Source organism: Polyodon spathula, chromosome 4 (genome assembly GCF_017654505.1).
Source record: "Polyodon spathula isolate WHYD16114869_AA chromosome 4, ASM1765450v1, whole genome shotgun sequence".
NCBI lineage: Eukaryota > Metazoa > Chordata > Actinopteri > Acipenseriformes > Polyodontidae > Polyodon > Polyodon spathula.
The window spans coordinates 8,970,775-8,986,836 of record NC_054537.1 but is presented as its reverse complement, the minus strand read 5'-3'; the positions used below and the strand labels follow the sequence as shown (position 1 = coordinate 8,986,836).

Here is a 16,062-nt window from a genome sequence, read left to right as displayed (position 1 = left end):
ATATTTCAGTCATAGCTTAATTTAATAAAGCACGTATAATGCGTATTTTATTTATATATTTATTTGTGTATTTATTTACCTGCTTCCTCGATAGGCTGATTTATAACAGAAAGAGAACGTATGAAAGAATGTACGCTGGAGTTGGTATTCAGCGCTTTATATAGGCGTACGTGTTGCTTAATAATCAAACGGTACATAGGTGCACCAAGACACGCAAAATGCGCAATTAAAATAGTATAACTGAAAACCTGCAATGAATAAGAAGTTCTGTACAAACTTTTAAATTATAATTTAAGAGAATAATACAATCACATACACATAGTTAACTTGTGCAATGACGCCTAACGAATTGATTAGAAAGCGTCCAGGCATGTTGCACAAACTTTACAAAATATTACAAAGCATAGATTTATGAATGAAATAATCGAGTTACTAGTGATCTTTTAATCGAATAATCCACAATGTGAGAGAGAGAGAGAGAGAGAGAGAGAGAGAGAGAGAGAGAGAGAGAGAGAGAGAGAACTAGCTCTAACTTCTCCTCTCTGCTCTCTCCTCCTCTCTCTCTCCCCCCCCCCCCCCCCTCCTCCCCTCTATAATATATAAATATATTTTATATAAATATATTTCTATGTAAATATATAAATAAAAGTTTACCACGTGTTTTGCATTGCAATTTTCGCATGGTTTGCCATGTTTTTTTTCTAATATATTTTACCATACATCTCTGGGATTTTGATGCTTACCTACACTTTACCATGCATTCATTATGCTTTATTACACTTTGCTTTTCTATGGGAAGCTTTGCTAAGATTAGACTACCAATAATTTGCAATCTGTTTTGTATTAAGATCGTAGGTATTTAAGAAGGTAGGACCTTTAACGAATCGGTTTCTCAAATGAAGAAGTACCCACTTCTGACTAAAAACTATGAGACTGAGTAATATAGAAAATACTTGAAAAATGTTGAGCCTTCATCCCCAAAGTAAAAATGAACTGAAGAACAATGGCTATTGACGCTGTGGTTGCGAAAATTAATAAGAAACAACTTAGACATATTGGTAATATTTTATCGGGGCTTCAAAATTGAAACCATTTATAATAAATAAATGTCACGTTCTACAGAATGACGTCGTTATCAGAAATGATCAGTAATCTAGACTAGGGGTAGCCCTGTACAATGTATGGTATCATTGTAGAAGCCTCTCGCGTAACACAGCTGATAACAATATAGCCTTCTGTGGGCATTTTACAGTAAAGTGATCAAGGTGGTGATAAGCAAGCATCAACTTAAATTCCGCACAAAGCAAGCTATGATGTGGAAAAGCTGTAACTGCTTGATGTATAGAGAAGTGGATCGAGGCAGCAAAGGCATCAGCTGATTGTAGTCACGTGGCCGGTGTCGAAGGTCGATGCAATCACAATGGAGCTGTCGGAGTATGTGCAAATGGGGCTTCAGTTCTTGGCGGATCCTGAACAATTTAACACAAAAATGTTCTCAGTTTTTTTACGTATCTCCTTTCAAAGCCTTGTATCTCCTCACTGTGGTGCCGCGATCTTAGGTGAGCTCTTTTTAATACCTAATTTCCGTGTATTGCGAGTGAGTTTTCAGACACAGGAAACCTCCACCGATCCTTTCTGTCTGGCCTCTCTGCTTTGTGAGGGTTTCACAAGACCAGGCAACAAGCAGGGCCGTATACCCATAACAACACCGCGGAACTGTGCGACAGGCTCTTAAAGCGAGAATCTGAAAAATAAACACAGCATGTCCTGGAATTGACCCATATACGTGTAGACTTGTGCATGGCCCATAAGGAAGCTGAGAATCAATGTGTTACTGCTTAGTGTTGATATCGCACCCTTTACTTCTTTACTTTACATCTGTTACCAAATTAACGTTAACCTTGTTCTTATTTCGTAGAGACTACATACCAAACTTGTTTGACCACTGTATTCACACACTGTGTCAACTAAAGTGTGCTGTTGTAAATAAAAAAGAGGAGGACAAAATCGTGTCTATACAGTATTTGTAAACACACACCATTGATCTGTAGCACTGTGCCATTTTCCCAGTCAGCAGCGACGGTATTCCTCTCGTTGTCATGACAAATGAACTTGCACTCGTGACTGTAGCTATTAGAGCATTCTGGGATTAACGCTGTGTTTATCGTGTATTACATAGCCATCTTAAAAACATATTTATCTCTCTTTTTTTGTATGTATCATGTGACCTGGCGTCCAATAAGCATCGCTTATATGCTAAATGTTAACCCATTACAATACACGTTCTTTTTGCAGTTCGTAGGGTTGTGGATTATACCGAAAATAAATGTAATTTTTATTTAATTTTTATTTAAGTGTATTAGAATATCATGAACAATAACCACAATTACCCACTGTTTGTCAGGTTGTAGACAATTAAACACATTTATTTATTTATTTATTTATTTATTTATTTATTTATTTATTTATTTTTTTTGTGTTTCTGTTTCATTTTAGATGACCCCGAGTTAAAACATGTTGACCCTACTTTGTTAAAACATTGCCATGTAGCTGCCACAACCTCAATACTGGAGATTTCAAAACACAATGCAGACAAATCAACACTTAGGTAAAGACCTTCAGTTATTTAATTGTTACATTTAATTGTTGCAGTCAGTAATATTATCTATCTATCTATCTATCTATCTATCTATCTATCTATCTATATGATTGTTTTTCTATTTCAGCACATTTCTTGAAGAATGTAAATTTGATGGGGAACGAATAGACATTTTTTACAGTGAATACCAGGTTTGGATTTGTTCATATGCACTTAACCATAAAATAACTGTGTTCAATTAACCAGCTGCATTACTGCGTTGTTGTAATCCTTTTGATCATTCTGTTTTATAGAAAAACCAAACTAAATTGGAAAACTTGCTAGGAAGGTGAGCTGTTTGCATAATTTAGTATGTTTAAAGCAACAAACGTTTCAGGTGTTATGTTGGGCTAACATTAAATACAATATAACCCTTAATACATTTTACAGTTGAGCCTGTTTTTAATACATTATGATAGTTTCATTAAGTTAAACATGAATATTTTCTTCATTGTGTCAAGAGATTATAGATATTATGTATATTGATTGAGAGTTTTGTGTTAAATATGTAGCTTAGGAAGGTGTCCCCCGCATATATGTGATGGTTCTTGGCGACTAGAGTATCAACTAAAGGTATTTGGAAAGCTTTTATTAAGATTTAAGTCATTAATTGCATGACGTTTATTTCAGTTGTACTTAATGTGTTTTGTTGTGTTTTAGAACAGCCATGTTCACAAGGTCAACCAGCCTGCATATCTGATTACCTTGAATGTAGAGGTACAGTATGGTATATATATATATATATATATATATATATATATATATATATATATATATATATATATATATATATATATATATACACACACACACACAATATTTTATTACATTTTCAAGTTTAATTGTGCAGAATGGTTTCTAAATACATGTATATTATTGTTACAGAACAGGGGCTCAAGATCCACAGGTGATATTAATTTCACTTGTACAATGGAGCAACTACAGGTATTAATGGCAATTAAATTATTACATTTCAACACAGCAGATATTAGATCTAGTTTACCCCTCACAATTTTGCAGACCCGCCTGGTAGAATAGGAAAGATAGTGATCACAAAACGGCAGACTGGATAAACTAATCTACACTTTACAACCAATTTGGAAGAATGCAACAGATGTGTTGTTTATTTAAATCGTTTTTGAATGCAAGTTATATAATGTGAATGTTAGCACAGGAAGGATTCGGTGGTATCAATCTTATTATTTATTTATTTTCCAGAATAATATGTAGTCCGTAATTTCTCTAAAAATTGCTCAACCACCTCTGAAACAATTGGCTAAGATTTGTATTTATAAAAATTGTCTCGACAATATTCAAGTAGAAGTAGCAAGGAGAGTGTGGCTCTATCAGGACACTGTCCTTAATGCATAAGAAGAAAAAAAATAAACATTTCCCACTGCTGTAACTATCAATTACAACATTCCTTTCCAGTACATTATTTGTCAAAACTCTGATTTTTGTCTTGCCTAATTATCTGCCGTAAACTGACGTCATCGTTTCCTTTTTTTGCAGTAGATTCACTAGTGCATATTTCAGTAACAAGACCATTTTAAATGAGGACCCCTGTATCATATTATGAATATAACCCTAAGTGTCTGCTAGTAAAGTGTATTTAATGTGTACAACCTTGTTTCTTTATAATAATAATTAAAAAAAAATCTTATTAATTTAAAATTGAAATCCTTCAACAATAACAACGTAGTACTGTGCTTATTAACCAACATGCTTAACAAACTTATGTTCATGCAGGATTTCCATAAGTGACTGATTTTGTGCTAGAAATATATATTTAATTTTTTCATTCAACCTGCTGGGTAATGTTTGTGCCTATTATTAAAATGTAAAACTAGTGCCCAGCTGCTGGAAGTGGCATACTTTTTGATAGCATCCACCTGATTTTTAATTGATACTTTTTTTAATATAAATTTGCAGGATGAGCTCTGCAATGAATCTACAGTTGCTTTCAAACAAAAAAACAATAATGCCCTAATTTAAAGAAGTGATTTTTTAATGTATGATCGGTTCACACCTCCCCTTCCTATTTATCGTGTTCTTCAGTTTCAAATATACAGTGTGTGTGATGTTTAAAAGGTTAATTATAATATTACTTTAGTTTTACATTACATACCTGATCATGTTGCACGTGGCGTTCTTTTATATTTTGTGTAATTAAGTACATTTGCTTTGAGAAACCCCAGTGTCACTGATTCGAATTGTAAAAACAGCAAGTTTAACTAATTTAAAAGTCAAATAAAACTTTAAATACTTTGAATATTTTGAAAATTATATTTCCCAGAGAGGATACTTTGTAAATCTGTCAGAAATTGATCTCTTAAAAAACAAAACAAAAATTTGTTTGTATCACTCAGTTAATTCAGAGCAACATCATTATAGTGCTACATGTTACGCCATTATAAAAAAAAACAAAAAAACAAAAAAACAATTTCAAACAAATAGCTACACCAGTTGTTTCTCTTTGTTACTAAGCATTTTCAGTTGTTTCCTTTTTGACAAAAACTGTGGAAATAGCATTGAGAAGTTTAAAGTTGAAGTTGGGTAAATATCTTAACTCGGTTGTTTTGCTTTTTCGAGTTTGCTTAATTATTTTCAGTACAGTTAGATTTGTAATGATATATAAATTGCATGTATGTGTAAACCTTGGGAACTTCTTAGAAATGAATAAAGATTTCTCATTAGGACCCATTTTAACTTAAAAACAAATGTATAGGCAACTTTTGGGGAAAAAAAAAAAGCACGGAGAAATTTCCATTGCATCGTTAAGCAAAAGAGTATTTTACAGCTAGGACCTTTCGTTTAGCCCAAATTCATCACGGATTTTTTTTTTTTTTTTTTTTTTTTTTTTTGTAATTTGGTTTTATAGATAATTGTGCTGGTGTACTTCCGGATGGAGCACAGTGCCCATTACAATTCACATATTAATTCGGAATTTGTGCCTTATTTAATTGTAGGACCTGGTGGCGAAGATGAAAGACGCAGCTAAAAGCCTCGAAAAAGCAACTCAGACATAAACGAGATGAATAGCTGGAAGAATCTGGTGGAACCTGACAACAAGACAACGAAGTTCGGGATTAGTTTCGCCAATTCAAATATTTCACATGGCATTGTATATTATTGAGAAGTCATTTAAATGCATTTGATACGTAAACCTAATGAACCAATGTCAAACAGCAAGCACTAATAAACAAATACTGTAAAAGGCGTACAGAACGCGTGCTATATATTTGTGTGTAACAATAAAAAACATTCCAAAAGTACATGAGTTTGTTTTTTCCATCGATCACTAGGAAAATGATCTTCTCTCAACATTATCGTGTTTACTTCTGCATTATAGCGCACACATACGTTTTCTGAGTTTTTGTTCTGCTTCAGCAATATTTGTTGGATTCAGCATTTTTCTGCTGGATTTAAACCGGCAGATCTTTATCAGGCCTTTATCTAATTACAACCTGTATGATTCAATTTGTCACATAATTAACAATATAATAATCACATAAACCTAGGTGTCAATAGTCTTTTAATTAATAGTGAAAAAAACACAGTTGAGATACTATATTATCACTCCTTTTGAAGGATCACCGCTACTACAAAGAGGAACAGTCAACCTTTGTTAATTAAAATTGGTTTTAAAACGTTTATTCCGTTTACACAAATTAGTATCACTCTCAAGACAAAGTCCTATATATGCCTGTCCACTTGTACGCTCCCAAGAAGTCAATTAAGCCGAGGTTTGATTTTGTCCAGGAAACGGAATTTGCTTCTGACCAGTTTTACATGGAAACAACACCACTCCATAGACCGATACGTTTTCTCGTTTCTGCTAATTATTTTGGCTACCACCATAACTATAGACCATGTATGTTTAGCGCATATTCAGGTTTAGTGTGTGGAATTTTAAACTTTCAGGAACGTAATATGAAAGTATAACAGGCTTCCTTCCAAAGCCTGCATGCAAATATGTTTTATTGATTTACTTGTTAATATGTCGTTCCCGCATGATAATCCCACTGCTTAAACTAAAGTTATTGATGAATTCAATGTAAGAAAGCAGAAACTGAAAAAAGTAAATTGCAAATCGAATTTAATTAGTATGGATACGTGTTTTAAATAAAAGACGATTTATCAACTGGAGAGATGATTCACAGAGTTAATTTAGCATAGGGCAACATAATACGAATCCCCGTGTTCCTAAAAATGCTAAACTTCATGAAGGCAGTCGGTTAGAAACATAATGTGCACCTTTTTTCCAACCATTTGTTTTACAACTCTTACTGGATGTGTGACAATACAAAGCCCCTTTAAAATCAGTTTGACCCCTTGCTTTGCTTTCTCCGAGTCCTTTGCCACAAGTTTTTTTTTTTTTTTTTTACTTGTTGCAAAGAGGCAAACCGCATGTCGTCATTCTTATTTCTTTCATAACTTCCAGCATCAAACAACATTATATTTACTAGCGTTGATACTGCAAACGTCTAGTTTACTACTGATGCTTTGTGAATACAGTTAGGTATTATGGGATGTAAATAAAAAGATTCTGTGGTATTTTCGAGGGTTTACGGATTGATAGTCTCTGATTACACCAACAGTAATTCCCAGGCCACCCTTAAGGAATGAGACCACGTGACAGAGCGGGGCGGTCGAACTACGAGCCATTTTGGGGACGGTGTCAGTTTCCCCTGAACCTTCAGTTCGGCATTGCATTTTTCAAACCACTGAATTAAAGACGAGCTCGAGGGATGCACAGTGCGATCACTGGAATCCAACAGGCATAGCTCGAAATATCAAGTTCCTTCATGCTATTAAGCTACACACAGCACTGCCTGGGAGATAAAGAATGGATTTTGTGCAACTAAAGTGAGCTCAGTGCTGCTGCACGCTTATTGCAATTGACAGCGTCTGCAGTTCATTTCAAGATGGCCGCTTGGCTCGCATTCACTTTCTGCTGATCGACTTTTAACTTTCATTGTCTTTCCACCGCCTATCTCTGCGACCAGCTTCACAGTCCCTGGGTATGTATAAGTCCAGACCTCTTCTTACCAATAGTTTAATCATGTAGCGGGTAGATGGACGCTGTAGATAATATCTTTCAGCTTGAATTGGAGAGGAGATGACTGCTCTGTGCAAGCTCTGGCAGTAATATACTCGAAACCGCAAGGGCTCTCGCAGTTTAGCTGCGCACAATACTTTCAGGTTTAGTTCAGTTCTCTAAGATGGGTCGGTGTTTTAGCATTCTGATTACACTGGCTTGTAGAATGATATCTTGGCTGTCTTTGCATTATAAATTGCAAGAGGAAGCATGGGTAGGAATTATTAAGTAGTGTATGAAATCCTGGTCGTTTTGTAAAATCTAGAGCATCATGGGTCAAGTGTTTGAGTCTGCACGATTCAAACTGTTTTATTTTCATTAACGACTTAAGTGAATGTTCCCATTTTATAGAAACAGAATCTATGAAAATCAGCGAATCTGTTTACATATTCAAATGCTGTTTTATTTTGTCATTTAAAATGCTATGAACTTAAATTATATGGACACTTGAGGGGTACTTGACGTTAAAGATGGCGGTTGACAGCAGTTTGTGTTTTTTTTAAATTGCAAAATACTCAATTCTCCATGATTTATAACTTTAGAAAGATAATGTAATGCCATAGTTTGATGCCATCAACTATACAGCAAATATAATGTTAGTTTTGTCCTTTTTTTTCTTTGAGTCAAAGTGCAAAAGTCTTAGGTTACTGGTGGTCCATTTTTTTTGTTTTGCAGCGAGGAATGACTAGGTTAAACTCCTTGAATTTGTTGGCAGTGTAAGACATACGTGCCAGATCTGACTGCGGTTTCTAAAATGTTGTTCTGGTTCACATTGTGTCATATCCAAACCGTTGATACGCGTTGTACTGGCCTTGGTATTATTTTAGCAATGTGTGCATTGGTTTTTAGTTAACACGCTCAGATAATCTTACCAGTAAGTGAGAGACGATTACAACTCTGTTCATTATGGGAAGACTAAGGATCACCAGCGTATCAATGTACCATATATATATATATATATATATATATATATATATATATATATATATATATATATATATACACACACATATACATTGAATCGCTTGCTTATAGGACTTGAAATGAAAATGATTTGTAAACAACAGTTTTACAGAAAAAGTACTATTATAAGAAAGTAGTGATATTAAAGTTTACTTGTTATATAATGTTGTTGAATCTACATGGTCAGGAAAACGAGTAGGTGTTTTCCCCCCTCTAATAGAATCCGAATGTTTTCCCTCTTCTAAATGGGCAGCAGGAAGGCCACAGTTATTTTTCGTTCCCTCAAATAAAAAGTCGTCAATATAGGATATTGGAGATGTTTTAGTAACTATATTTAAGAGTACACTATATCTTATACCTATACTTCTTTATTTTACTACAGTTAGGATCATGTGCGTTTTCAATGCTCATGCACATCTGTCCAATGGAAAGCACTTAATGAACGAGTGACATATTGCACTAAATGCTGGTCTTGAAGGTGAGCAGTTTATATTGGCTTCACTGCCCAACAGCCAGGCCTGTATCATGGGGAAAAAATTATAGTTTTGAGTGTCATTTATTGAAACCCAGTCGCATGTATTTTTCTATGTGCATCGGCGGTGAAACTGCAAGTGTTTCAAATCTATTAAAGGGTTAAACAATGAATGGTTGATGTAATTCAGCACAACCTCTGTTACTGGTGTTGTCTGCACGGGTTGAACCGTGTCAGGCCTGTACTGTTAGATACCATTTATACAAATGTTTTCATTTTGACTTATGGTCAAGCAAGCTAATTCTAATTAATGCATAATAAAAACTGGTTGAAATGCCTTTGGCATAGTTAGGCAGCTGAACTGAATTGACAGAAAGGTCACGGTGGTGTGAAATAAAACATGTGTGTTATGTGTAATGAGCTTGCTGGACAGTTATGGGAGAGGGGGCAATTTTTCGGAAATCAGAAAAACAGTTTTCCGACTTCCAAACAAACTACAGGCTAAAAAAAAAAAAAAAAAAAAACAAACAAAAAAAAAAACGTATTAATTATTTTGGCTGTGTGTGTGCCATATCTATATAAATATATATATATATATATATATATATATATATATATATATATATATATATATATATATATATATTATATATGTTTGTAGTGTTTGTATTTGACTAACAATGCCATCATTGGAAGGTTAAAGAACGAGTCTTCAACAGTTAGAAAACAAAGCTGTAAAACGAGTGAATATTTGAATTGGTTTATTACAGCATAATGAATATTCGGATTGCATTATGTATAAGATGTAACAGATCCAGTAGATTTTTTTTCAAGAATCCAAATCTTTGCAGTTTAGACACGCCTCGCGGGTCTTCAATTAATGGGCGCTTATACATTGTATCACAACAAATGCCTCGTCCAGTTGTAAAGGTCAAATAGCTTGCATGTGGATGCATGTTATGTTGTGTGTAAGACGTGCACATACAGTAACTGATGACTGGATATCATCAATTCAAACAGACGTCAGAACATATAGCCTATAGTATTTACTTATGTGATTGTGTTCACAAATAGGCTTATTGGTAACTTGATAAAATAACATTCTCCTTTTTGAATAAATATGTGCGTTGAAAATGGCGAAGACACGTTAGTAGACTGGTGTTTTGTGTGTTGTGAAATCGGAATCATATGATCGTTTGCATAGCGATGTCTTGCTTATTTCCTTTCAGTCGTAGAGATTCGTATGTGATGACTGCAGTGTTTGTGTTTTAATATCGCGTCCCCCCACGTGCTGCTGAGAATACAGACACTCATTATGTAAATGTGTTAAGGTCGAGTCTTGCTATTAAACGGTCCCGTATGTTAACAGCTGAGTGAAAAGCTGTTCGGTTGTGTGTGTTGCGATTTTCTTTTTTGTGATTCAAACTGAAACTCATTAGGTTTGGAAAAGAGGAGAGAGGGGCGTCTTGCAAAGAAAAATCTTGAGATCACAAAAAAACCTCTTCTTGAATCGAGTGTCGACGTGGAAAGCCCCCCCCCCCCCCCCCCCCCCCCCAGCCACAAACCATCTACAGATCTGTGATATGTATGTTATTGTTAAACGGCATTTTAGGCAAAATGGCAGCTGTATTTTCGATATTAGTCAACCTGATGGCACCCATCTGAACCAATTGCACGAATAGGTTTAAGATGTCTAGTTATTCTTTCTCATGTCTTACTCTTACAACCACGGTTCCTCGCAAAAGCTTCGCTCTATTTTCACTCCTTGGCAAAATTCCAAGTATAACCTATGTTGCTATAGCAACGGTAAGACTTACCGTGTTTGGGCACCTAGACTTTTCCCCGTTATCATTAAAATTGACTACTAAATGCAGTTCAAACGTCTCCCGCTAAATATTGCGTATGATATATGGATTTTCTCATTCGATAGGCTCCAGCCCTTTGTTTCAGGTCGTAGAGCCTTAGTTGTATAAATAATACATAGCCTGAAAGTGATTTTGCAGTTTCGTTTTTGGTGCAAAATGGGCAACCTGTTTAGTTGTAAAATGATGAAGTATGTCTTTACCCCTCTTGCAGCTGTGATATCTAATTGAAAATGTAATGTGTTATTATTATTATTATTATTATTATTATTATTATTATTATTATTATTATATTAATGGTTTTAATGTTTCTTTGTCAACATGACATTAAGTACAGTCCTATCGCAACGCTATGTAAACGTTTTTTTTTTTTTTTTTTTTTTTTTTTTTTTTTTTTTAAAGTATGGATTTTTTTTTCAGTAGACAAAGGCAGCGTGACTCAGAAATGCACATGCAGTAGAACTAGGATCGCTGTCAATACCTGAGCGCTGTGGTCGGGTTGTGTTTTTTTTGTCAACCTCAAAAGGTTCCTTAATTCACCTATTTTTAATTTTATTTTTTTATACATATACACTAGCGGAAATGTTTGTGTTCTTCCGAAAGCCCCGAACTACAGTCTTCCATTTTTTGTGTATACATCCGCTAATGAAAACAACCGTTGATCTGCTTCATAATGGGTTGCTAGCCTATCGGATGCCTTTCCATTAATTTGAGGAATTCAGCAAGGCTGGGATATGTGTTAATGTTCGTCTCTCTCTCTCTCTCTCTCTCTCTCTCTCTCTCTCTCTCTCTCTCTCTCTCTCTCTCTCTCTCTCTCTCTCTCTCTCTCTCTCTCTCTATATATATATATATATATATATATATATATATATATATATATATATATATGAATATATATATATAATAAAGAAAAAACATGTTGATCTACAAATGTTTTTTTTTTTTTTTTTTTTTTTTTTTTTTTTTTTTTAAGGAGTCTACGTTATATACAGAATAATGCATCGGACAACGAGAATAAAAATCACTGAGCTGAACCCGCATTTAATGTGCGTGCTCTGTGGTGGATACTTCATAGATGCATCAACCATAATAGAATGTCTGCACTCATGTAAGTAGTGAGATTTATGGATATGTAAAGACAATCAAACCAATTTCTGATCTCTTACCATTTTTCTAATAGGCTTACCGTTTAACTTGGGTTGGGTCTCAGTCATGGGCACTTACACGTCTTGCATGCATTTTCACTGGTATGACACACTGTTAATTATGCTTTTTGCTGTGGTTTCACCAACCTTTGTTTGCATCTCTGCCAGTTTAAACCCCTTTTGAAAGTAATGTTGTGAAGGTCACCTATAGTTACTTTTCATTCACAGTTTGTAAAACCTGCATTGTCCAGTATTTGGAAACCAGCAAGTTCTGTCCTATTTGTGATGTCCAGGTTCATAAAACTAAACCGCTTCATAATATTAGGTAAGTTGGTTTTGAGCTTCTAAAAAATAGTTTTCATTGGAACAAATTCATTTTAGCTTTTGAAATCCTACAAAAAAATGCATCGATGCACAGGGCAGCAAATGCTGTAAAAAGAAAGAAAATGTTTCTAACTACGTTCTCAGTAATTTAGTTTCTGTATTTAAAGTAAAGAGTCCATGCATTTATCTTTTAGGTCAGATAAAACTCTCCAAGACATTGTGTACAAGTTGGTTCCTGGTCTTTTCAAAAGTAAGTACTTAAAATGAGGGGGGGGGGGGGGGGGGGGTCTGTGTAAGTGGTGTTCTAATGAAGTTTAAGTACTTGAATTTTGAATTAAAATGCAATAACACTATTTATCTTTCCAGATGAAATGAAACGAAGGAGGGATTTTTATGCTGATCACCCTTCAGCTGATGGTAATTTAGGAAATTCAATTAATACCTGTAGAAAAAGCTTGGTTTTTCTTAATATTGTGATATATATTGTCCCACATATTTTGAAACAAATGTCTCTTCTAAAGATACCTTTTCTGTTTCTAGTTGCAAATGGAACTAATGAAGACAGAGGAGAAGTTTCAGATGAAGACAAAAGGATTATTACAGACGATGAGATCATAAGTTTGTCCATTGAGTTCTTTGATCAAAATAAGTAAGTTGCAGGTGAATTATTTATTACTTTTTAGAATTAGATTTTGTAATGGTATTATCTAAATAATCTTTTTTTTTTTTTTTTTGTAGGGATGAAAACCAAGGGGATGCCCAAAAAGAGAAAATGGAGGAGGTAAAACATTTATCAACAACTGCTGCTGATGCATCACTTCTGTTTTAAGTCTCATCCAAAGGATGAATTCTTAGAAATACAAAAAAATAAACATAATAAATATATCTTTAGACTAGAAGTCATTCTCTGTGTCTTGAATGTTGAACAGAATTCACATGTCAAAGGAGGATTTGGACTCATTAATTTCAACATTGAAGACATTGACAAACACTTGTAGTTAAAATGTGTGTCGGTGAATTGGAGTTTTTGTAGTATTGCGTGTTTAATAGTTAGGGATGTATTGTGGTCTTGTTAACAGGTGAATAAGAGGTATTTGCGATGTCCTGCAGTAATGACAGTGATGCATTTAAGAAAGTTTCTGAGGAGTAAGATGGATATCCCTAATACTTTTCAGGTTAGTCTTGTTTTTCTTATAGGAGGGTTATAAACTTTCAATATCATTAAAAAAGTACTATGTTCATTGAAGTTTGAAAGTATGTAATGTCTAGTGTCACAGTGCCCAACTCACACTTATTTTGGACTGTTATACTCAAGTAGAGTACCACCAGAATGGGGGGCTGCCAATATAAAGTGGAGCATAACCATAAACTTTTGTTTAATTCAGGCTCGGGTTAGAGAATAACTCATCAGGTAAATGAGCTGAATATGTACTAAAAAGAGGTAGCATGATTTTTCTTGTTTAAAAATCATGTTTTCTATTGTATTTTATTTTTTTTAGGCTTTTTTATATATTTAGTTTGTTTATACTTTATAAATTAATATGATATATCTGCATGCCTCCTTTCAACATTGAATGCATATTATTGTTCATAGATTGAAGTCATGTATGAAGAGGAGCCATTAAAAGATTATTACACACTCATGGACATTGCCTACATTTATACATGGAGACGGGTAAGAAATTATTTCTGTAAAAACTTTGCCAGCAAAAGTGTGAAATCGTAGCATCAGAATACAGTGCTGCTTTGTTTTGACAGTTTTAATAATGTTAATTGAGAACTTGCCTATAACTAAATATTAATTAAATACTAATTTAAATGTCTGCATCAAAAATAAATGTATACATTCAAGAAAAATATGCAACTGACACTGAAATTAACACAAATAAAAAGGTAAGTATTTTTAAAAATTACATTTATTGGGGAGTTAATTTTTTAAGGGTAAAGAATGCTTAGAGGGAAAAAAAAAAAAAAAAAAAAAAAAAAAAAAAAAGTTTCTCCACAATGCCCTGCTCCATCAATTCAACCCACTGCAGAAAATACAAAAGTAACAGATGGCAGAGCTGCAGTTTTAGTACTCGTTTAAATTCTAAATAAAAAATGTAATTCTTTTTTTTTTTCTAAATTTCAGAATGGACCACTCGCTTTAAAATACGGGGTCCGTCAAAGCTGTAAAAAGATGAAGCTAAACCACCCGCAAGATGGATTAAACAGCACAGGCGCTGAACTGGAGAGTGACAGCGGGAGTGACAAGGCCAACAGCCCAGCTGGAGTGCCATCCACCTCGTCGTCTTTGCCAAGCCCCAGCACCCCTGTTCAGTCTCCACATCCACACTTTCCTCACATCTCCAGCACCATGAATGGAACCTCCACCAACCCCAGCACCAATCGCCAGCCACCTTTTTCCAAACCAGCTCGACAAACATCCGTTAACGGATGTTCAACATCTTCAGGATGATCGTCCTGTGGACAGGACGACTTGGCTGAGAACACTTGATCCCACAGATCTTTCCATGCCATTGCAGCTCTATAGTAGAAGCTTTTATATTTGTGACAGTTTCTAGTGGAAGATGCATACTGGATACTAGCGTATGGACAGTTCCATATTTGTACTTGCTGGGACTTCAATTTTTTTTTTTTTTATTACAGTAAAGGTGTTTTTGAAGACATTTTAAGTTTTTGCAGATGATGAAAATATCAGAAAGTTTCTGATTTTTATTTGGATAGACATATTTTAATTTTTTTTTCTACTGGAAAAGGAGAAACCATGGAATATCATTTTGTACAATGTGCTTTTTCCCCTGGTTGAACCACTTTTACCCACATTTTGATTTGCTTTAATTGTTAAATGTGTTTTGTTTCTATATTGTAAAACTGGGTCCATGCTTTTCTGCAGAATAAACCCCATAATGAGAAGCACGCAAGTGGACCTAGAATATTCTATTCTATGTAGTCATGTCACTCTGGAACCATTAAATGGCTTGAAAATCATTCCCTGTATCATCATTGGTGAAAGCAATGATCGAATTGGGATATATATATATATATATATATATATATATATATATATATATATATATATATATATATATATATATATATATATATATATATATAATATAAATTACAACCCTTAAGCTAAAAGCTTGTAATAACAGTGATTTTTACAGCAAATTGGTAAGAGTTCACAAGTATCAGATGACACATAGTTCACTACATTGCCATATTGGTATATATCCTAATTAGGGGCAGTATTATAAGATATATTTATAGATTGTATAAAAAGAAGATTTTCATTCTGATGGAAATGCTCAGATGTTGCTGTAAAACAGGCCATTTCATTTTCAATAAGCTATTCTTTTAACATTCATGGAAAGTAATGTTAAGCTTGTATGATGCTCCACTTGGGTTCGGCCAACGCAGAGCATAATCGAATTTGCATCCTATTTAGGAAAAAAGAACAAGGCGTCCATTCTGCAGATGTCAATTGAACCATTTCATTTAATGTAAAAAAGTGTTTTGTGGTTTTGTGTATCCCAGTGTTATATATTGAATAG

The 16,062-nt window shown here is 34.3% G+C and overlaps 1 protein-coding gene across 1 annotated transcript; it reads left to right on the top strand.

Annotated features, from left to right (window-relative positions):
- The first annotated feature begins 1,242 nt into the window (after positions 1-1,242).
- On the top strand, positions 1,243-15,519 carry LOC121313753 (polycomb complex protein BMI-1-like). The gene is made up of 17 exons (XM_041246557.1): positions 1,243-1,559; positions 2,497-2,608; positions 2,727-2,790; positions 2,893-2,927; positions 3,151-3,211; positions 3,299-3,355; positions 3,524-3,583; positions 5,608-5,659; positions 12,010-12,144; positions 12,410-12,506; positions 12,700-12,755; positions 12,872-12,922; positions 13,046-13,154; positions 13,244-13,286; positions 13,585-13,680; positions 14,100-14,180; positions 14,637-15,519. The coding sequence occupies exons 1-17, from the start codon at positions 1,421-1,423 to the stop codon at positions 14,961-14,963; spliced, it is 1,575 nt and encodes a 524-aa protein (XP_041102491.1). The 5' UTR covers positions 1,243-1,420; the 3' UTR covers positions 14,964-15,519.
- The last annotated feature ends 543 nt before the right edge of the window (positions 15,520-16,062 follow it).